Below are 22547 nucleotides of genomic sequence, written 5' to 3'. Positions count from 1 at the left end.
AAAAAAAAAAAAAGAAAAAAAAACAGAAAAAAAAAACACTTGCTAGAGCCTCTGATCCAGTGGCGTGTCTACTCTGACCCAGGTACAGTGAGCCCTTAGCGTCCTGTACAATCATCTATGTTCTGCTCGTCAACCTTTAACTAAGTTTGTTTTGTTAAAGCTTGAAAACGTAGGGAGTTGAAGCACCATGCATGCTCTTAACAGGATAGGCATGCTACTTTCCACTTACAGAGGTGTGGAACAAATTTTCTGAAATGCTGTGGGAAATAGAGATTGAGTCACTTTTAGTCAACATTTTTAAAGGCAAGAAACACAGTGTTCCACACATCTCTTAAAATAACAAATGGTAAAGCAATTTAGAGAAATAGTAGGTGTTCTCTGATTGTGTATCCTAATGAGAGGAGAACAAAGAGAAGTTCTTTGGAGCCCCCAGTTACATATACCTAAGTTACAGAACTGGAGCATTACTTTTTTCTTCTATGCTCTTTTAACAGCATTCAAGCTTGGAAACACAAATCTGCTTCTGAATGGAGAAGCAGACTCCAGTCCGAGGAGGTTCATGTTGCATACTGTTGGTAATAAGGGAATGAAAGCGATACAATTTTTTTCTAGAAAGTTTAAAAAACAACAACAACAACAAAAAAAGGCAGCCTTACTGGTGCTAAATGGATAGTTAGTGTAGTCATAGTATGTGCTGATGAATTTAAGAGGTGATAAGTAAACAGTGAAGAATTCTTAGAACTATTGTAAGCTTGTCAGGCTGTTGTGCTTTGGAGCAAGTCCTGTTAGAAATGAGTGGTTGACCTGGGACTTGGGACTTGTGATGAAAATTAAGTCTGAGAGGTTTTCCTGTTGGCTAATTGTGAGTATTAAAGTTGCCAAAAAATGATCACAGCTTAAAAGATGGACTGTTTGGGTTAGACAACCTAAATCATTTCTATATTATTGTTTATATATATATATATATATAAATATATTAGATAAACCTCAAATCCTAGTACAATAGTAACAATACACAATAAATTAAAGTATTTTATAGTGCTTAGGCTAGCGCACTGATATTATCTTGGCTCTTAGTTGTACTATCTACCAATAATAATTAAATATAAAACTAATACTGTGTATGAGTTCAAGGGAGAATTATTATTCTAAAGGAGCAGGAAACAGTCTAGGATGTCACAGTCTTAGGGGAAACAGCCACAAAGAAAATATTATGAAAAACAGTTGTCTCTTGGATATTATCCAAAACACTAACAGAATAGTGATCTTGCTTGGAGAGTATAAATTAGATGCTGAATGGAGAAGTTTGGGAAGATGAGTTCCAGTGTTTGATTTCAATTAAAATTATAAAGGCGAAAACAAGAAGGCAAATACTGAGATTGTGATTACGCTGCCTTTAGCCATTTATGCACCCTTTTTTTTTTTTTTTTTAAATAAAAAAAAGAAAAAAAAAGAAAAAAGAAAAAAAAAGAAAAAAGAAAAAAAAAAAAAAAGGAAAACCACAGTGTAAAATGTACCCAGGCTTGACAAGGTTGTATCTGGAATACTTGAGTGTTTTTTACCAGACTGTGAAATGAATGAAGATTAGAAGAAATATCTGCAGTTGTCATTAACAGAGACAAAAGGAGATGCAAAGACATTTCTTTTTAAATGCAAGTTAGATTACAGTGAAAGAACAACTTAGCACAAGGAAGATACCCTTGTTGCTAGTAAAATTAATATGAAGTTTAAGTGCAGAGTTGGACACTGATCCCGAGAAAGTGTTCTCCTTACTGACAAGTATTACGTTTTCTTAAGGTGACCTTACAGCCCAATGTTAGGTCATCAGTCCTGGCCAGACTCATAGAATCTGAGTTCACTGAAGTGACAAAATCTGAGTTTCAAGTTAATAGATGACTGAAGTGTGTGTTTAAAAACACATATAAACCCATGAATGAAAAAGCTTCAGGGAAGCTCTAGGAATTTTTGTTTGTGGTAGAAAAAACTGTATTTAGTACAAGCTAAAGTCTTATGAAGTTCGCTAAAGAACATCAGAGGAAAAGATATGAATGAAGATCTGCACCTGGCATTTAGGTTTTACAAGTCTAGATCAACAGTTTTTTTTTCTCTTAGCTGTCTTTAAGGGATTTTAGAAGCTTTAGGGTGAATGAATTAGAACTTTTGGTTTGCTCCTTTATGATCAATCAGAACTGGCAGAAACTGTTCTTGTGTATTGATATAAGAACAAATCAGAGTGCATGTAGTCTGAGTTTCTGGTGTGCATAGCACACACACACCTGTAAACATTTCTGTTTTCTTTCCGCAAAAATAAGTGTTTTTTTTTTTTTTTTTTTTTAAGGCTGAAAAACAAAACAAAAAAAGCAAGAAGAAATTTTCCCTCCTCCAAGGAGGGGAAAAAAAATTTTAAAAATAGGGAAAATAAAGGAAAAATAAGTACCATACTGCTTATATGTATCAAGGAAATAAAATAGATTCCTGGATGTTAACAGAGAAAAGTCCATCAAAAAATACTCTGGTGAGGTGGAATTCCCGTTAAGTTCTGTAAGGTATTTAGTTATCACTTACAGTATCTCCAATGGAGTGCCTTTAAAGGGTTAAAGTTGCAATTATTTTCTTTTTAAACTTCAGCAGAGAGAGATTTTGACACATCTTAGAGAACAATTGAAAGAAGAACTTCAGCCAGTTGTGAGATTTTTACGAGAGACTAGGAAAGTTCATGATGCTATTAGAAATGTCAATATGTGGGATAGAAGAAGGCATTCGCAAAAAAGAACTATTGAGAATTTGTGTCAAGGAAATGAGACATAAATAAAAAATCTGCACTACAAAACATGATGTGTGGATTAATTATAGACTGTAAAAACAATCCAGCTAGTTTTTCATGACAGGATTAAAAGACAGTGCTTGCGGTTGTCTTGATTATCAGTACAGTTTTGTGTTTTAATGCAAGGTCTTGTTTTGCTCACCTGAACAACTGCTTGATTATGCACAGTAAGAGAATTGTCAACTTCTTATTATTACACTTCATTATATTTTTTGGTGTAAGTTACTGTTATATTTTGTGTCAGAGATTGATTCTGATAGATTGATAGATTCTGCATAGATTCTGTTGGAAACTAATGTACTGACATGGTTTCCTGCTTTGAAGTTCTTTTCTTCTTACTAAAGTGAGTCATACAAATATGTTTTTGAACAAAATGACTTTACTTGAGTACAAATTCTTCAGAGGAATCCAAAAAGCCTGTTTGCACCAGATTGGTTTATAGAGGGAATTTCTACTATGTAGCATTTTCAGAGAATAATACAGTCGATATAAATATAAAATCTTAATACCTGAACTAAGCCTATTTTAATAACTTCTTGTCTGTTCCTTGATTTCAGGCCATAACTTCTGTGCAGAGGGACACAAATGTGGTGAAAATTCAGAGTGCAAAAACTGGAACACAAAAGCTACTTGTGAATGCAAGAATGGTTACCTCTCTGTCCAAGGGGACTCTGCATATTGTGAAGGTAAACAAAATGTGAAAAAACCTGTCCTCTTAACAATGTACTCAGAAACAGTACTAAACAAATGGTTCAAAAATGAATTATATTTCAAAGTTCGGTTTCATGATGGTAAATATCATAGGCACCTTTTTTTCCAGCATATAAATATGAATTAGGCATTACCAAAAAAGGTGAAAGTGATGCTGGACTATTCAAATTACCTACCTATTGCTGTACTTCATTGTTGCAGTCTTATCTTGGCATGCCGTAGTCATGCTGTCATTATAAGTTTCAAAACACTACTTTTTAGACAATAGCACCTACCTTGTAAAGTATTTTATAGAGAGTGACATTTTTATGAGATGTATTAACTTTGGAAGAGGATATTTTGCAGGCAATTGTGAGAAAGGTAAGTGTGAAGGAGTATTGAGGCTTGAATACAGAAATGGTATTACACATCTGATGTGCTTCCTGAAGTACTTCCGTGGGTCAGGTACTTTACTTGAAATGGTCTTCCTATGATACAAAAGAGACCTGTTTCTGGGAAGAGTGAAACCGAGGTACTTCTGTTGATGTATTATATCATCACAGGAATGGCTGCAATGGAGCATTATTCTTTCTGTTTCTTGGTGTTTTCTGTATATATGTTCTTGTATATATTAAGCTACAATATATAATCTTTTGGCCATCATAGGAAGTTTTAAAAATACTTTGTCAAAAATATTTCGCTAGGTTTTGCTTCCAACAGAAGTGGTGATGGACATTTTTGACAAGCTGTTAAAATCCACTAAGAATTGGAAGACAGGATGGAAGAATAAAAAAGGCATGCATGGACTGGGCTTAAATAATCCCACTTCCATAAAAAGACTTTTTAGTATACTTAAGTGAACAAGACTGCTTTAATATTTCATAAAGCTATTCAGTAACTTGCAGTTATAAATCTCATGGCATTTAGTCAGTTCTCTGCAAACTATAATTTGAATGGTCCTATATATGAACTTTCACTGACTGGAAAACAGTTGGCGAGTGTTTTTTTAAAGGCAGGCAGCAGAGTACCTTATGAATCTTTTTTTTTTTTTTTTTTTTTTTTTCTACAAAAAGAAGAGCTGCTATATAGGTACTGCAAAGTCTATTCAGAAATCAAAAGACAGTAATGAGGCACTTTATCAGCCTTGATGCAGAAGTCAGTGCTTGTTCTTTTTTGCCTTTTTAAGAAAAATCAATGTTGAGTGTTTTTATTAGTCTAGTAGCGGATTGTCTCCATTTTCTTTTTTTTCTTCTATGGCAGAAGTTTAAAAACCTTGACTCAAGTAATTTTGGAGATGTTGGCAGTATATTACTAGTGGCAGTGGCGGTCCTTCTTTTTGAAGAAATTAGCTTGAATTATATCCGGTCTGTGTTGCATTGAATGTTGGAAGGGCAGCCCGAATCCCTGGCTGCTGTGTGTGTGGTTGAAGCATGAGGTAACTGAATAAAACCAGCTTTTCTGCTGCCTGAGGTGGTGGGATAGGCAAAAGTGTATTTATAGCTGTTATGAAATGATAAATTTGCTAGATGGAGAGTAGTTTTTAGGAGGTAATATCAAGAAGAGAAGAGGCTTTAACAAGGGCAACTACAGATTGACAAAGCAATTAGCCAAGAGGTGACTCCTTTCAGCTCTGTGAAGGGTTTTTGCTCCTTAGAACAGCTTTCTGCAAAATTGCTCTATATGCCTTTCTAATCTAATTTCTCTCATCTGTGTTTAATCTGCTAAACAGAATAATTTCATAGCTGGCTGTGTAATGTTCTCAGCTTCACAGTGAAGATGTTACTCAAATCAATGAAGCCATAGGCATGCATCTGATGGTAGAATTTAGCAGGATGTTGGTATAGTATGTGTTGCTTGTGTGTGTGTGTAGTTCTGGGTTTCTGTGTGTATTGTGTAAGAACTGAATACAAAAAACACCCGAACAGGAAGTAATAAACATATAAAACATCTGTGGAAGCAAGGAAGATATTCTCAGCTGTAATTCTCATTTTGTCTTTGTGATTCCTAAGCCCTTAAACTTAAAAGGCGTACAAGATTACTGTTTCCTTTGAGAAGGTGAGGTTAAACTAGTTTGTATTTGTGACATGTACTGGTAGGTGGCACCTTAGTTCAGAATACTCCAGATCTTTAACTTGAAAGAGCTTTCCACATTTCTTGTGACTTCCACTGTAGTTGAAAAAACTTGTGTGTGAGAATTCTAATGTATGGTATTATTTCACCTTCCCTGTGTTTTTACTGTTATTTGAGCTCACTCTTACTTAGTTTTATCCTGGTTGGACCTCATGGCATCATTTCAGTCTCGTAAGATCTCTGAAGAATTGCATTTAAGTCCTCTTCATGTTTTCACATGTATTTGTGTCCTTCCACCCTATTCCCCCCTAACATTCCATATTCATGTTTGTAGTAGAGCGGGGAAAAAAAAATAGAAAACTCCTGATGTTTGTCAGGGACTTGGTATTAGCAAAATTGGGAAATACAAAATTAATCCCGGAATGCTCTTACTGTTCATTCCTACTAAATACTCTTAAAACAGTTAGCACTTCATGTCAAAATATACAGGTGGGATAAATTTTAGTATTCCTTTTTTTGAAATAACATAAGTGTCTTTAGGGGAGATGGTTTCTGAAAACAAGTGCATAATGCTTGTAATGAATGAAGGTGGTACTTGGAGGTTCTATGTGTTCTGTAAATGCAATATATTCAATTAAAAAGTTGAAAAGCAATTTTCTGTCTATTTGCCTGTTGCATTTTTGTTACATAGTTATAGCATTTCCCATTTGCAGGGAGACGTATAGAAATATTTCTGTTAGCCACAGTGATGGAGGTTCAACCACAGATGGGATACTTAGGCAAAAGCGTTAAACCAGTGTCTGTTTATTTGTCACATATGCGTGGATAAACTCTGGGAATGTCCCAAATAGCCAGAGCCCAGTGTCTGCAGGATACAAGCACTGTGAACACTTGCAGCTATGACTTAGCATGTAATACAAGCACCCGTGTGAGGTCTGCAAGCTGCATGCAGGAGTGTTAGTTATAAATGGTGCAGTATTTCAGTGGCAAAAGCAAGACCAAAATGGGCAATTCATTTGATTTTGTGTCATGCTGTTTCTTCCAGGCATGTTATGTGATGTGTACAGTAGACAAGCAAGTTGTCAATACACCGTTAAAGCTAGAAAGCTCCAGACTCTGTTACTAGTTCACAAATACCAATAGGATCATCCTGAAAAATCTAGTAAGAGAGAGGAAAGTGTTGGCAAGTAGGAGAGTCTTGAAGCTTAGAGATGAAATGAGAAAAAGCAAGGCAAATCAGCTAAAAGTAATGCTTGTCTCTAGCATGATTATCCTTATGTTCTAGATGCTAAGAAGCAGAGAGACATCTTTCTGAAAACAATTCTGTGAGATTCTGCTGTGTATTCCCTAGTAAACAGAAGCAAAAGCAAGAATCATTTTTTCCCCCTCCACATATCAGTTCTGCATTCTTTGCTACCTTCTGCTTGAATACTAACAGCCCGTTTCTGCCTGCAAAGTTAGGTTGGTGCAAAAGTGATTATTACCTAATTCAAGTTGAGCTCTGATTGATTGTAAGAGCTGTTTAAATCTGAAGTGGGATGAATCTCCCAGTTAGGATAACACATGTCTATTCTTGCTGACAAGAGATCATAAACAAGAAAATTAGTATTTTTTTCCTTCATGCACAACTACTCATCCGCCCAGGAAGCAACTAGTAAAAGTGATAGGGTAGCATACCATGAGATGTCTTGTCATGCTATACAGCAGTATTTTTCCCTTTTCTGGTTCCCCACTGTCACCCCAGAACGCTATTGTGGTAATGGATATAATATAAAAATGGATCCACTGACTGAAGTGGGCCTGTAAAGATTAATATTCTCGCTGTATTACTTCATTGTAGAGCTTCTTCCCCCTTTATACTGTAGTGGGATGACACATGCTCTCTAGGATATCTTCTAGTTCTTGGTGTAAAGAGTATAAACGAGCTGTGTGAATCCGAGTTGTTTTTTTTTTTTTTTTTTTTTTTTTTTTTTTTTTAGGAGCAGTTTGCAAAATAAAGCTGTTTTATAAGAATATAAAGAAAACTTGGTGCAGAAGCAGCCTGTTGCACTGTTTAGGACAGGATGTCTTGGGTGAGACTGCTTTACCTTTAAAGAAGCTGAAAGTTTGGAGGCCAGATGTACTGTTGAGAATGCCTGGTGTTGCTTTTTTTGTTTGTTTTCTCCTCCTTTACTGATTAAGTTACTAGTGACAGAAGATGATGTGTGAAATGTGTTCACATGAGATTAATTCAGGCAGCATAGGTAGTTTCCTTATATGCCCTTTCAAGGTCACCTTGCTGATGTTACCTCAGCTTGAAGAGTTAAAAAATAAAAAGCCTTAAAGTTTGTGAGAATTATTCCTGTATTTTGACCTGATGGTGTGCTCTAGGGTCCCTCAAGACTTTCATTCAGAAGCCATGTAACTAAATCACTCTTTCCCTTCCTGTGCACCAAACATTTTATATTAATTTGTTATAAAATTAGTGCTCATTATTGCTCATTTCAAAAACGTCACAGAAGCCGTGAATTGCTACCCAAAGACTAAATACTTGTCAGAAAACCTGCTCATTTTGTAGTAATGCAATGTTATTTCTCTTATATACTTTTTTTCCCTTTACAGTAAGCTAACTAGTACTGGAATACCTTTGCTTCAGCACAACAGTAAAACACAGAAGTAGGCTGCATACAACCTTTTTGTAGTTGAAAGTATACTCAGATTAGTCCATGATAGGTTGTCTTCTACAGAATATTTGCCAAGTTAGGAAATAGGAAAGCAATTCAGATAGATTTTTTTTTTTTACTGCAAAGAAATACTAAATTGCATTTTTGATTTTGAAGCATTTATTACCTTTTAGATCGCTTATCTATCTGTGCAGTGAAACATGAACTAAATATTGAATCCTGAAAATGGGTGATTGCCTGTACTGAAGTACGTTCCTATATTCTGACTGTATAACACCTCTGTCTTGCTTAGTGTGTCCTTCTATATGCAATTTCATAATCACAAGGTTAGAGGCAAGCATAAAGATTTAACATAGAGACTTAAATATGTTTTTCATCTTTTGTTTTTCTTAGTTGATTAGTTCACTGTAACTTGCCACATACAGAAGTGTTTCAGAAGTATTGATCTTTCCCCTCCGACTCTTTTCCTGTTAGTTAATAGATGGATGTAAATAGAGGATTAATGTGAAATTTCTAGGTCCTTCTGTGATCTTGCTGACTGAATTTGGTCTCTATTTAACTCAATGTCTTTTTTTATATTCAATACTGCATAGCTGTTGTACTGCTTAACTGTTGAACTCTTCCTATCCATTTGACTTCTAAAACTTTTAAAATTGTGGCCAGAATTATGTGCCTAAAAGTGGAATTTTTATAAATAATAACAGAATTTCTTGAAGTAGTCTGAATGTCCTGAAGCTGGTTGTTAACATTTCTGCATATGTTCACAGTTTAACAATCACTCATTTGAATATACCTTCTATAATCTGAAATGATAATTCTTTGTTTATGTTTATTCTTACCTATGTTAATGTTAGCAGTTACTATGCTAGTTGTAGTGCTCATTAAATCTTGTTGTGGCAATGAGATGGCACAGATAGGGTGAAGCGTGATCATTACATTAGTGTTTTTTTGTTCCCATTTCAGGCCCTGAAAACAAAAATCCCAGTCTTTTCTGAATTTCATTCAGCTGAAGATGTGAAAGAATTTTAAATAATTTATTGTTTTACAATATAATTTATCATTATGTATTTTACAGCGGTCCAAGTTTGTGGCTCATAAAATCAGAAAGAGGGAAACTAAATGAAAGCAAATTGGAGAGTCATGCTTGAGAGGCCAGAAACAGAATGGCATAAAACTCATTTCAAGCTTTAAGCAGTTGATGTACGTCAGCTGTTTGGGGTTTCTTAGTAGACCCAGAAAGAAGCTGCTCCATGGTATGAGCAAGCAGGTGTTATCCCCCAGCAGAGGTAGAGTTACTGTAAAGTCTGTGCCTAATGTCTACTGTAGCATTGAGGAAGGCTGTATTTCAATGTGGTGGCTACGCGTAAGACTTCGGAATCGGCATACCCTCAAAAACATGAGTGAATAATATATTTGAATTTATTTTCTTATTCTAGATTTATTTGTGTGAATGAGAGCCAAAGTTTTCCTGGGGCTTCTGAATCTTTCAGAATTTATGATATGAAACAGGACAATCCTGATTACAAAATATACCCAGTAATGGCTAGATTTGGTCACTCGTAGTTATGTTAGGTGACTTTGCACATAACTCTTTTCAAGAGAATGTGACTGTTTTTAGGACAGTGAAAGTCAACGTGGCAATATGTGACTGTAGTTGACTAATGATGAAGTATAGCTGTTCATAGAGTTTGTAACAATCTAAATTGCAGGAGACCTTTCTCAGTTCTTTCTTAGGACATTGCAGTCCCACCAAAAAGAGTATAACATTTGGCAGAATTATGTCCTGCATAATGAAGAACAGGTTGCTGTAATCCCATTATCCTCATCAATGCTGCCTTTAATCTCACACCTGAGTGCAATTCTGTTGAGTCAAGCTAATATAAGAGAGAAACACGAGAGCCTTGGGGTGAAAAATGAGCTCTTATTCGCCCCTGAGCATGAACCCAAACATCTAACATGGACAGACCAGGTAAACCGTCTGTCTGATGCACTATACTGCCTTCTATAGCTTCTTCTCCCTTGTTAGGTGTCTGGTCTCTTTTATGCCACAACCTGATACTGCACATGACATCATGAGAGCTGTAGGCAGGTGGCATGCTCAGGATTAGAGACATCTCCACTTCATGGTGGGGCTGGAAGCTCTGCTCTTTGCCCCAGGCCTCTGAGGGCAGGCTAAATAAAGCTTGGTGTCTCACTTATTTAAGAACACAACTCTATGGCTAATACTTTTCTTCTCTCTCTCTCTCGTTTTTCTTTGTTCTCATTTTGTGTATTTTGATTTAGAGCTCTGCAGGTGAATTATATAAGTATTTAAGCTTGTAAAGCAGGTGATCCCATTCTTTTTTTATTTTAGGTTTGCAAAACAGTATTGTTTCCTGTGATGTAATGAGATATCACAAGAAAATTATTCAACTTACATACGTAAGGCGAATTAGTTCTCAGTCTGAGACAATAAGCTTTGAACTTGAGGATTATGCTGCTAATTTCCAACTAAAGCAGCATTTAGTTTCCTTCTAACTTGTGTGTCCAAGACACTTATGGAATCCCTTTGTTTTGTTTCTTTTCATTTCAGCTTAACGTGGTTGGACATAATCAGGAAAATGTTTACAGAAAGGTAGATATGTAAATATGTTATAAAATTCCACTCTGAAGATGCTTACGTTGATGGAGGTTTGGGCAGAAAACTTGCTTGTTTTCTGAAACTCATATAGAAAGGAAAGCAAAATGTAGAGGGAAAAGATTCTTTTTTTTTTTGGTTGACCCCATCCTCATCAAAATCAGGAAGAAATAATGGCTTGTTCAGAATGCAAAGACCAAATGCAAAAAACAGCACAGTTTTAATGAAAACCCCCCAAAGAAAGTTTTTCTGTTGTTGCAAAATACACAGGAACAAAGAAATCTTCTATTGTAGAATCTAAGTTCTGCTGTGGTTCTTAAGATGAGAGAGTTTCATAAATCTTACCTCTTATGTGTAATTCTTTATAAATCTTACCTCTTATGTGTAATTCTTTGACCATTCACGTCCTGTAGCCAATAACTCTTTAGTGTGCAAAACTTTTCATGAGCAGTTTAAAGTCAGTAAGAAGTAAACTGCAGTGCATAATGCCTTCACAGCACAAGTCAGATGGGAAACCTCAGCTGATGCTTTTCTTGCTGTAAAATTAATTAATCTATTGTGGAATTCCACATGCGCGCACAGTGTTTTCATTGCATCTGTTTTAATTTCACTTCATTGTGGCTTGGGAGGTGACATGAACATTATGTGGTATCACAGAAACCTGCTTGGCAGTGATACGTGTCTGTGGTTTTGGATCATTTCCATCGACTTGACTCCTGGATCAGCTTGTAATGATAGTTTTTCTCTTTGTTGTCTTCTCAAAAAACCTTTCTCACAAGGCGCCTGTATTTTCTGCAATTGTTATTCACTGCATGCCATCATAAGCTAATGTTCTGTGCTGTATAGATGTACATACATGCATAAGTGTATGCACAGGATACTTCATGAAATTATATAAGGGTAAGAAAATGGGACTTCTGTTGGTGGAAAATCATTGTGTTCATTGCAAATGTATTTTTGAATACAATATGAAACTGAAACAAAGAGGAGGGTGGGAGAAGAGAATGTGAAAGTGTTACAGTTGAGATAACCATCTGCTGCAACAACTACTTCAATGGCAGTGTTTCAATCAGAATTAAGTCCTCACGTGGGAACTTAATAAATAATCTAACAACTAAAAAAAACCAAACAACTACTCAACTGTTTCATAAAAGTGGGACTTAATAGCATTTTTTTGTATATATAGTTCACAGCTTCTTTAAATAATGCTTATTAACCTACTTTTCAAGACTTCAGTTACCTGGCAGCACCCATTTTAAATTTTCAGTCATGGATGTAATTCTATGTATTGTTGGAAGTCCCTTCTCTTGGTGATATAACCCAAATTGTACTTTGTTTATGTGCTTTAGTAAATGAGATTGCAGTTTTCTTGCACTGTGAGCTGTTACTGAAGGAGACAAAATTTCAAATGAAACAAACATCCTTCCCCAAAGTAATTACATACATTGATAGGCGGAGATGATATGCTTGCTGGTGGACAGAAAGTTTTCAAAGAAAAAATGTCAACATTTTTATACTAAGTAGATTTAGAAGCTTCTTGGAAAATGTTTATGCGCTATATGATTCTAGATGGATTATTAGCATTATCAAAACTGCTTTTATACTTAAAAGTAAATTAGTTGAAATTCATATTCCAACTAGCAAGCTGTGGAACAGTATAAGTGAAATTACTTGCCATCCTCTGGAGTAACTTAAATTCTTTTGGTGTAATGTCATGCTGAGATTTATATGAAAATGAATTTTAATTTCTAATAAGGTAACCATATGCTTTAGAGTTGTTGTAATGAAGTGTCATAAATAATTATGGCTCCTAAGAAATTCGACTTTGGAACTGTCAGTTCTTATGTTAGTAAGTTGCATTTGAATACATTACAATCATTGCTATTAAAGGAGATCTCACCCCCTCAGAATGGCAATGAAAAACCTATTGTGAGGTAGCTGAGAGTTTTGTTCATATGCAGGGGCATGGGGATGCTGTCTCCCCTTCAATAAACACTCTTATATGTCAGAGTAGTGTTCTCCTCAGTTGTATTGAACATAATTGGCTATCTCTTATATAAATTTTGGCTTTTTACCTTATTTTTTCTTTTTTTCTTTTGCCAAGAATAAACTAATGACTTGTAGTATACAATGGAACAATGGTGTTTTAGTTCATTGTCTGTCTTCGCTGTCTTTCCAATCTATAGTTGAATTCCCCCTTCAATGTGATAACTCAAGATGTTTTTGTGTTCCAAGACTCCAGATTAGGGGACAGAGGTACATTTGTGTAATTTTGGATTTGTGGAGGGGGGTAGGTAGGAATAGATGTGGAGCAGATTACATTATAAACTGCGCTTTCACAGCCTTCATTTTTATTTACTTTTGAAAAAATAACTTCATCTCACTTGTAAATGTGCTAAACAAAAACCTGGTGATGTTGTTGGCTACTAATTGTAAAAGCTGACCAGTAGGAGAAGAGAAATATTATTGTATCTTCCTGCTGGGTCAGCATCATTATCCTTTCTCTGTAATGACCCTTGTAACAAATTGTTCTCATTACATGTACCAGCACTGAAAGAGCAAGGAATTGATGCCAGAAATGGTGGCATTATAAGTCTTTCTTAGTCATCGTGAGCAGAAAGAGCTCTTGCTGCTCTTTACCCATTAAGACCTTGTATGCATCCTGATATTGCCAACATTCTTTCTTCAAATTATTAGAGTAGCTCCTTACCTCATGCAAACTCTGACATTTCTGTTGACATCAGTGGAGAAGGAAAAAGCTGAAAGTTTTTAGTGGAACTGTGGCAGTTTAGACTAAGTAAGCATTTGTCTCAAACAGTTGGAGTGAAGCAAAGACAAAAGTCTGAGTCCTTTTTCCAGTGACCATCAGAAGTTTGCTTATGGCTGAGCTGAACTATAAAATGTTGAAGTATTTGTATACGAAGAAAACATTGTTTGAACTTGAATGGAAGGCACCAGTACTTTTAGACAAGTTGCTAAAAATTGTGCATTTAGCTTCTAAAATATAATTCTGTTGTGCTGAGGTTTTGCCCGTTTTAAAATTTGGAGCATAACTGGAATTGATCAAAAATGACACAAGTTTTATATCTGTGACATATTTGTGTGTGCATATATTCAACACTGTTTTCCTACTGTAGCACAAAAGACTTGAGTTACACTGAATAGCAACTTCTATGACCGAATAACAACTTTCTCACAGACCTACGAAGTGAACGTGAAGACTGCCAGAATGTGGGTTGTGTTTTAGGAAATTCTGGGGACCAGTGAAGTGCTTTTGAGTCGTAGGGTCCTGTTATTCATTGACTTCTTGTGTTACAAAGACAAATTGTACTTACACATTTTAGCCACAGACTACATATGAGGCCCTAGCTTTTGGGAAAAAGCTATGATAGGGCAACAGTGTCTTAGGTGCTGTGATTTGACCTAGCTCCAAAGCCATCTGTTTTCATCTGGAGGTCTCCCCACTTCAGAGAAGAATTGATATCAGATTTTTTCCTTCCTCCCTTGAAGTTTTCTTTTTTTTTTTTTTTTTTTTTTTAAATATTAGAAAGTATAAATCTAATTATCTTGAGGCCGTTTTCTCTTGAAAATAGCGAAGAGCATTAACAATTAAAGTTGATCTAAAATCTTTCGGGTTGCATATTAAACAAACTGTCTCTGAATTCCCTTTTGAATGCAGGATAGTCAGAAACCGTAGCTTCTCCTGTGAGAAACATACAGAGTGGGCTCAAAAGGGCTGAATATACCTTGTACAGATGCTTTTACTGATATGTACAGTCTGAGCATTTGAGAGAAGTGATGGGATAAAGTACTACAGCCAAGTCCAACTAGCTTCAATAGCACAAAACAGCAAGAGCAATACATTTTGAGAACATGGTTTTAAGTTCTAGGAAATGGAAATGTCAATCAACACAAGATAAGGTTGCTTTGGCTGTCCTTTTCTTTTGTTATGATACCTGTTTTGTGAAGGAAATCATTACTCTAGAGTGCATCACTAATTGTTTTTCTCTACCTGGAAGGTCATTTCTTTTAAAAGCTAGTGGATATTTAACTTGACAAGAAACAAGTTAAATAACAAAAGTATTAACTGAAAAACACGCACCAGTAACGGGCCAGTACATTTATTTTGGATGACTGAACAAGTCTTGTCTAGCATGATTTGGAGGATGTTTCTGGAACGTATTCTGGCTGTGTCTGGGCAGTTGCTGTACTTTTAAAGAACTGTGCACCTATGGTTAGGTGGACCCTATGTAACCAGATGTCCAAAGTTAGCCCAGCTTTCTAAAGGAGGTTGGAATAGACAACCTCTGAGGTCCCTTCCAACATTATTTATTTATTTATTTATTTATTTTTTTGGTGATTAGTTATCTCTTATCCTGTACAGTATTGTATTTTGCATCACGAGCACTGGAGGGATGTCAGATGCTGTTAATTTTCTATGGCTACTTCTTGCAGTGTTTGGGAGTGCAGAGAGGGTAACTCTTCTGCACAGGTGAAAGTTTAGAAATGAGAAGAAAATCTGTTTTAAGCACTAGTACTTGTAAACTTTGTCAGCTACTTGAAAGTAACCTGATGTACAGTTTTGATGCTCAAGCCACCGCTCTTTAACAGTGGTTTTGGTGGCATGGAAGCCTTTGTACAAATAACAGCCTGTTCATAAACACGTTGTTGGATGGGGCTTCAACTGCGGTCATGTGAAAATGAGCTTGTAAATGATGTCTTCTAGCTACTTCAAGGTCTGTGCTGGCAATATGTCAGTAGAAGAACAGCTCTGATGTTTAGGTAGTTTAACTATAAGGTTGTCACGGGCAGGCCAGAGGAGGGAGGGCTGTGCTCTTTCCCTATAGCTATTATAAGCTGAAAAGGAAAAACAAAACAACAAAAACAAAACAAACAAACAAAACACCCACCACCACCAAATGCTAATCAGTTTTGGGAACGCAGGAAAAAACTTAATTCATTAGAGGACCCTTATGAAGGACTGAGGATTCTGATTTGAACCTAGAGTATTGGTTGAGTCCAGAGGAAACGGAGGCAGTCAAGTATGTGTAGAAAGTCATTTTGTTCAGCTTTGTTCAAAGATGTTAGGAATCACGGGAAAAAATAGCATCACACTCCTCAGGGAGGATTTTAGGAACAGTTCTGAATACTGTGGTGTGTCAGAGAAACGTTTATTTTTTAAACGGTTGTAAGAAGTTTCAACCTTTTTTTGCACAGATGAGTCTGAGGTTCTGGTGCTTCCTGAACAGACACTGAACCACAAGGGAGTAGAGATACCAGTGAGGACAGTGGCAGGACAGGCAGCCAAACCACTCCCCCTCAGTTTGGGAGAAGGTTACTGAGATGAGTCTCTATAGAAAAGGTGGAAGTGAAAGGCTAGGGGGAGGATGATTTTGGGGAGTCAGGAAACTTAGAGTGCCCAGGGTCTGTAATGTTGGTCACAGGCTTTGCTGCATACAGAGAAGGACATCTACCAGGTATTTTGTGTTCACCAGTTGCAGGATTAAAATCCAAGGCCTTGGTATACCATGAAGATTCAAAAGCAAGCAAGCAAATAAGAAATGCCAACAAACTAAACTTCTCCCTACAACTTAATTTATTTTATTATTATTTTTTTTTTTTTAAGTTTTAATATTTGGTCAAAAATACTAAATGGAGAAATCATTCAGTTTCTTGTCAAAATACTTATTTTGTATTATTTTTAATAGAAAATGTGTTTTGCCATTGTTAATAGCATAACTGAAGGTTATTTCAGCAAATATTATCTGTTGCCTTTTTCTTTGTGTGTATACGTGTTGTTCCCAGTAGATGGAAAAAGAAAATTTGTTCTAAAAAAGAAATAAAAAACACCACCAAGCCACAAGTCTAATGACATGTCAGTTTGTACTGACACGTTTTCTCCACAAGATCTAGTGAGTGTCTTACTGATATGGTTCTGTATATTCAAAACTGATGTGCATTATAAAAACAAAGCAAAAAAGGTAAGCAATTATTGGAAATTATTGCTAACCTAAGGCTTTGCTGTATGGTTAACTCTATTTCCTTTTCCAAATTTCAGCATGAACACTTTACATCCTATCAGGGCATTTCTCCATACGGCTTTTTTTTTTTCCAGATAAATTTTGAATTAAATGGTGCGCTGACTATACAGAGTATTTAAGTGCAAACCACTCTGCTTTTATTAAGAAGAATTCATCTTTTGATATAATCCAGATGTAGTCGAGTTACACTGGTTTATAGCAATTTTAAGTAATTTTAATACGTTTCTCCTCATTACTGAAATTGAGGCATAATTGTTTTATATATTTGTATTAAGTTTTATTTCTGAATAATCAGTTCCATGCTTTTTCAGTGTAATTCATTTATGGAAACACATTTATAATTGTAATACAGAAAAAAACAATATGTTACTGTATTACTGTATCGCATGAGAAGCCGTATTGGAACTGAAACTTAAAATGCAACTGGTTTGTCCAACTGCACTGTCCTAATACGAAAAGGAAGCTTTACCGTGGGTCTTTGTGGATGTAGGATCTGCCCATTTCCTCGTGTATCTCTGTGCAGGTGTTTCGGTTTTGGTTTCCTGTTTGGAAACTCTGATAAAGGTGATAACAAAATCCTTTGTTGTTTTCCTGGGGTATTGTGTGGCTTACTGGATGACGGTGATAGATAACAAACAGCATGATAATGCAAGGAAGTAGGCTGAAGTAGGTGTAGAAAAGTAAGCTAACTGCTTAAACAATAAGAAATAAGTTTTTTTTATATTACTTTTATTTTTATTTACTATATGTTATTGACAACTGAAATGTATGCAATAAAATATTGAAGTGTATATTTAATTTGTGGAACAATTCCTCTTATTCTGTAAGATTTTTGACAGACAAATTTGGTTTAGGTATTTAGGTGTCTTTGAAAATCTCTCAAAAAGTACATTTTTCTAAGGCATCTACATTTATTTAATAACCTTCTTTAAACCTGGAAAAAAAGTTGAAAAGAAACAGAGATTCAAGTAATCGAACTGAGTACAAGATTGCTTACAGTATCTGAAGATAACTCTTACACTGATGTTAGTTTCCTATTGATCTGTGACTCTTTCATTTTTTTAATATTCAAATTTTTTTCCACTAAGGTACCCTGCCATTCTTCGAGTTAGTATGGCAGTTACCCTAGCTAAAGGGTAAGTGTCTAAATCCCCTTTGGTTATTCTAGGAGCTTCTTCACCGTCTTGTCTTAATTTTGTCCTTCGATGTCTTGATTAGGCATCACTGTTTTTGTTTTCATTATTTCTGATTACTTCCATTTCTTTAATCTAAAATTTGTTTTGTTTGTTCTGTTGAAGATTTTTGCGGGTTTTTATGCCTTGTCCTGAACTCTCTCACGAAAGCTGCATATACCTTATACCAGTTGTCATAGGGATCATTGTATTTCGAAAGTAGAAAATGATTTTCTTTATACTTATGGGCTTAAGAAAGTTAATAAAAAATGATTAGGATGAATTTGGCTATGTTAAATGTGACCTAGGTTTACATGTTTTCAGTTTTAATTCTTTTTTTTTTTTTTTCCCCCTTTGTTCAGATTCCTTTAAATATATTATTGTTTTGCTTAATGTGCTCTAAAACAAACAAAATCCTTTCCCCTGAAATTCAAACTCTTTATCTCTCTCTCATCTTTCTTAGGATTGTTTACCTCTCATTTTCATTATTTTGTTTCCCTGATTCTTATGAGTCATGTATTCCCTTCAAGCTTTCACCAGAGAATATATCTGTACATATTGGAAGCTATTAGTGCTGAGATAATTATACGAACCCAGAATAACACCTTCAGATCTGAATGTGAGTTAGTGTTAGCTCAGAGATGTGCTGTGTTCCACAAAAAGAGAGATCTAATTTTTGAAGAGGTTGCACTGAAAAAGTACTGGCTGCCTCAGGGCTGGCTCTAGGCAGAGGTAAAGCAGGAAATTTCCCAGGGCAGCAGACCTCCACAATGGCTGTTTGGCCATGCACTTACTCTCCCCTTTCCATGTGTAAGACACAGACTTAGTTTGGTGGTGCTCTTGCTTCTGCTGCCCAGGACAGAGATGATGAAGTTGGGCTTATCATCACAGTTGATGGTCAAGAAGTAGCGGATGCTGTTCCCACTTTGGTTGTTTTCTCAGGAGCTGATTGTTCAGACCTTGGTTCCCTTCCTTTCCAGTCTCCATCCATAAGGAAATAAACCTCCATTCTGTGTACAGATAATTCTGTGCTTCACAATGTCATGACTATGCTGCTAGTTGTCTTATATTTCTTTTTCTCCAAACTGCCTCAAAGACTACAGTACAGCATTGGGGCAATGAGGATCCCATGGTGGACTGAAATTGTTGTTAATGCATTCCTGTTTCCTGAAGTAGGAGTGATCCTGATGATTTTCTCTCCACAAAGCTCTTCCTTGCCATCTAAAATATGGGCATTGTTTTCCATTGTGAATTTCTTAAGCAAAACAGAAAGGATTTTGTGGTGCTCGTATGGACTTGTATGGTAACTTAACTGACAGAAAGGAAGACTGCACAGATATATTGGGGAGATGAAGATCATTGCTAGATACTAGTATCTGGGTAACTCACATTTAGGCTGATACAGACTCTGGCTTTAGAGAGGCCAGGTTCATGCGCACAAATTATTTTTTTCAGTTAAAAATGCGGTTTCTCTGGAATTGTAATTTCTGTGTAAGAACAATTGCATTGGTAATGAAAAGTTTCCTGCGTTTACTTTGGCACAAGTAACGTTAACCTTTGAAGGTCAGGCCTTCTGCTCTGTTCTGCAGCTTGCTTTAACCTGTTAGCCCTGAGGTGACTTTATTTGCTTTTTGGCTTCCAGTCTAGCTAGTTGAATCAATGCTGTTGTGAAAAGGTCAGCAGCAATCTGAAGTCAGTTTATGAAAGAATGTAAGGCACAATTTCCAGTCTTGCTTTGCTATGAGAATCAATTCAGAACCTGGCACTGCAACTGTGTGGTTTTCGTATAATGATTTTTCTGTACAAACAGTAATATCAAATTTGGGTAAAACATGACACATCTTTGTGGCTGATAGGGCAGCTGATGCTTGTCAACACAATGTCTGCAGTGCACCAACATACCTTTTAGTAATTAGCACCTCGCTGTCTTTGTTTTTACTGTCATTGCTATTCTATCTAAAAGGCAACAAAACCTCAGGTTGTATAAAGACATCCAGCTTTTGCCAGCATAGGAAACTGCATATTCTGTGCCAGTTGGCTGGAGTACTTTTGTGTCATGGGCATGCAGGGGAAGGGGCAACTCACCTCTGTCTGTGCGCTAACAGATTCTGGCAGTTGTTTCTCAGTTAGCATTGACATTATTGGATATTCATTAATGTGCAACAGATGATGAATGTGGAGGTGGACTGAACCATCCTCTCCCATTAAGCACTGCGAAACAAATGAATTTTCATTTCAGGTGAGTAGAATTATTTTTTGCTTAGTTAATGCTAAATAAATAACGGCAGCTCGGTTACATCTCTTTTGCAATTCACATAAATCCTGAAATGAACTAATGAGGAAGATGGAAAAGGGAACTGTATCTTGGACAAGACAGGAATCTAATCAATATGAATTCCCAGGAGCTGTATCTGTTTTGTGCTAGGTTCCCATTGATTTTGTAAACATTTTAGTGTTAGCCATAATCCCGTTTGAATATAAATCATTCCCTGGTAGTTTCTCCTGTATTTTAATTAATGCTAAAGTGACTGACTTAAGAACTCTTCCTTTGGTGTTATTACTGAAAGAGCAAAATTCTCACCCATTGTTTTTACAGCCATAATCTCTGACTGCAGTGAAATCAGTAAGCATAGTATGTTTTCAGGAGTTGGCGATTCTGAGAAAACTGCAGACAGCTAGGAAGTGTCCATATTGGTTGCTGCAAGAAAAGCAGAAATCTTGAGGGAAAACCAGTCCATTTGCAATAACGAGTTGTATTTTATTAATTTGTATAGGTTTGTATAGTTAGTAACTCCCTGTCCTTCTAAAGAAAGTCCTGAAGCAGATTGAGATGGCATCCAGTCTGGGACTGAAGATCTGAGGCACTGGCATGATATGCTCCTTCTGGACTAGGGGTTTGGGGGTAGAATGAGCTGTCTCTTGCCTTTTGAAAATGAATTAGTTGAAAAAATGTTTTTGAATCTATAATCTGGTTGATTAGTTCAATGTCTTCGACTTCAAAGCCTTGGATGATAATCAAGTTCAAGTCACGATACTGAAATTGTTTTGTTGTGACAGAGAAACAAGCATCCAACAACTAATGTAAGTTAGTTAGTGTTGTTTTCCTTGAAATATATGTACATATGATGGCAGGTGGTGTTTTGTCCTGTAAACAGAATGACTTTATCACCTGTTAAGCAGTTTGGAGCTACAGCGGATAAACCGAGTTAGGGATGTTTTAACTGTGGCAGCATTAGATGCTATTCTTGATGTTCTTGATTAGGGCTGCATTTATACCCTAGGAGATATTTTTAACGCATGTCTGTTGTATGTCTTATCATAGCTTGGCTTTATGTAGTGGGGTATATTAGATTATTGCTTGACGCTATCAAGAAAAAATGCTTCACTTCTTGGAAAAATTGCAAATATATTTCTGTTGTACTTGCTGAAACAAAAGCAAGGCTAAACTGCTGTGTCATATCTGTGTCATGCAACTCTTAGCAGAATTGAAGGAATAATATGAATGTTTTGTTAAATGTATAAATAGGAAAACACCCGTACATTTGTAGAAGTTTACATATTATTAACTTAACCTGGATTGATGTGCTCGTGGTATGCCACTAAAGTTCCAGTGTTTCGGTTTCGCTTGTTTTATAGTCAGCCTCCCTCAAGAAAAGCCACTGTAGATAGAGGTTAGCTCTAGGCCCCTTTTAGTCTTGGGGTCTTCTCTTACTCATGGTTAGATATATCAGTAAGCGTGTATGTATCGTACGGCATGGGAAGATCTAAAGATAGAAGAGCTATATAATCATATAGCTGCTTTTATTTTTACAGTGTCTAGGACTTCTGTTTTTGCATTCAGGCTATCACTGTGGTAGGTGTTACTCAGATGCATAATGAAAATGAGATCTTTCCCAGTAGGCTTTATAATCCAACTGTAAGACGAGAGACAGTATTCTAGGTGGGAGGGAAAAGGAAATGTGGGAATATGATTTGAACAGCTCCTTTTTTTTTTTTTTTTTTTTTTTCCATTATGTAGAATCCTGTTTTTTAAGTGAGTAGGTTTTGCTTTAAAATATATTTTTGTAATCCTAGAATAATTGCATTTAATTGCATTGATGTGTTGGTTATGGTAATGAAAGGAAGGCAGAGGTGTATTTCTCTCTGAAAAGCAGGAAGTTGTGCTAAATTGTTGAGTGAAAGCTGCCAGCCTGCCCCCAAGTGAAGGCAGCCCCTGATGCCCAGTTTAAGATCAGATCTCAGCAAGGGTTTCCTGTCCATCCTGCTCCGAAGGGCTGGCAGTTGTTTGAAGGGAGTAGCAGCTCCCTTCCACCCCAGGGAGAGCTGCAGAGTTTTTAGGTACTATGGAGAAGGATTATTCCAAGGAGGTTTTGAACGGATAGTAGTGATGCTGTTAACTCCAAGCTAATCTCAAGTACAATGTGAGAGATTGAGTGACTGTGCTTGTGGGATTTTCGGTTGTTTTTAGCA

At 36.2% G+C, this 22547-nt stretch overlaps 1 protein-coding gene across 1 annotated transcript in view; it reads left to right on the top strand.

The window, feature by feature from the left end:
• The window catches only part of NELL1 (neural EGFL like 1), a gene marked incomplete at both ends in the record, with an annotated part of 286983 nt that overhangs the window by 87134 nt on the left and 177302 nt on the right, over positions 1–22547 (top strand). Inside the window, one exon of the mRNA XM_084287507.1 lies at positions 3382–3510. Coding sequence (XP_084143633.1) covers positions 3382–3510 — 129 coding nt within the window. The remainder of the gene's footprint in view (positions 1–3381; positions 3511–22547) is intronic.

Source organism: Netta rufina (assembly GCF_964035555.1).
Source record: "Netta rufina genome assembly, chromosome: 5".
NCBI classification, from domain to species: domain Eukaryota; kingdom Metazoa; phylum Chordata; class Aves; order Anseriformes; family Anatidae; genus Netta; species Netta rufina.
Note: the sequence above shows the minus strand (reverse complement) of the source record. Positions and strands in the feature narration are given on the sequence as shown.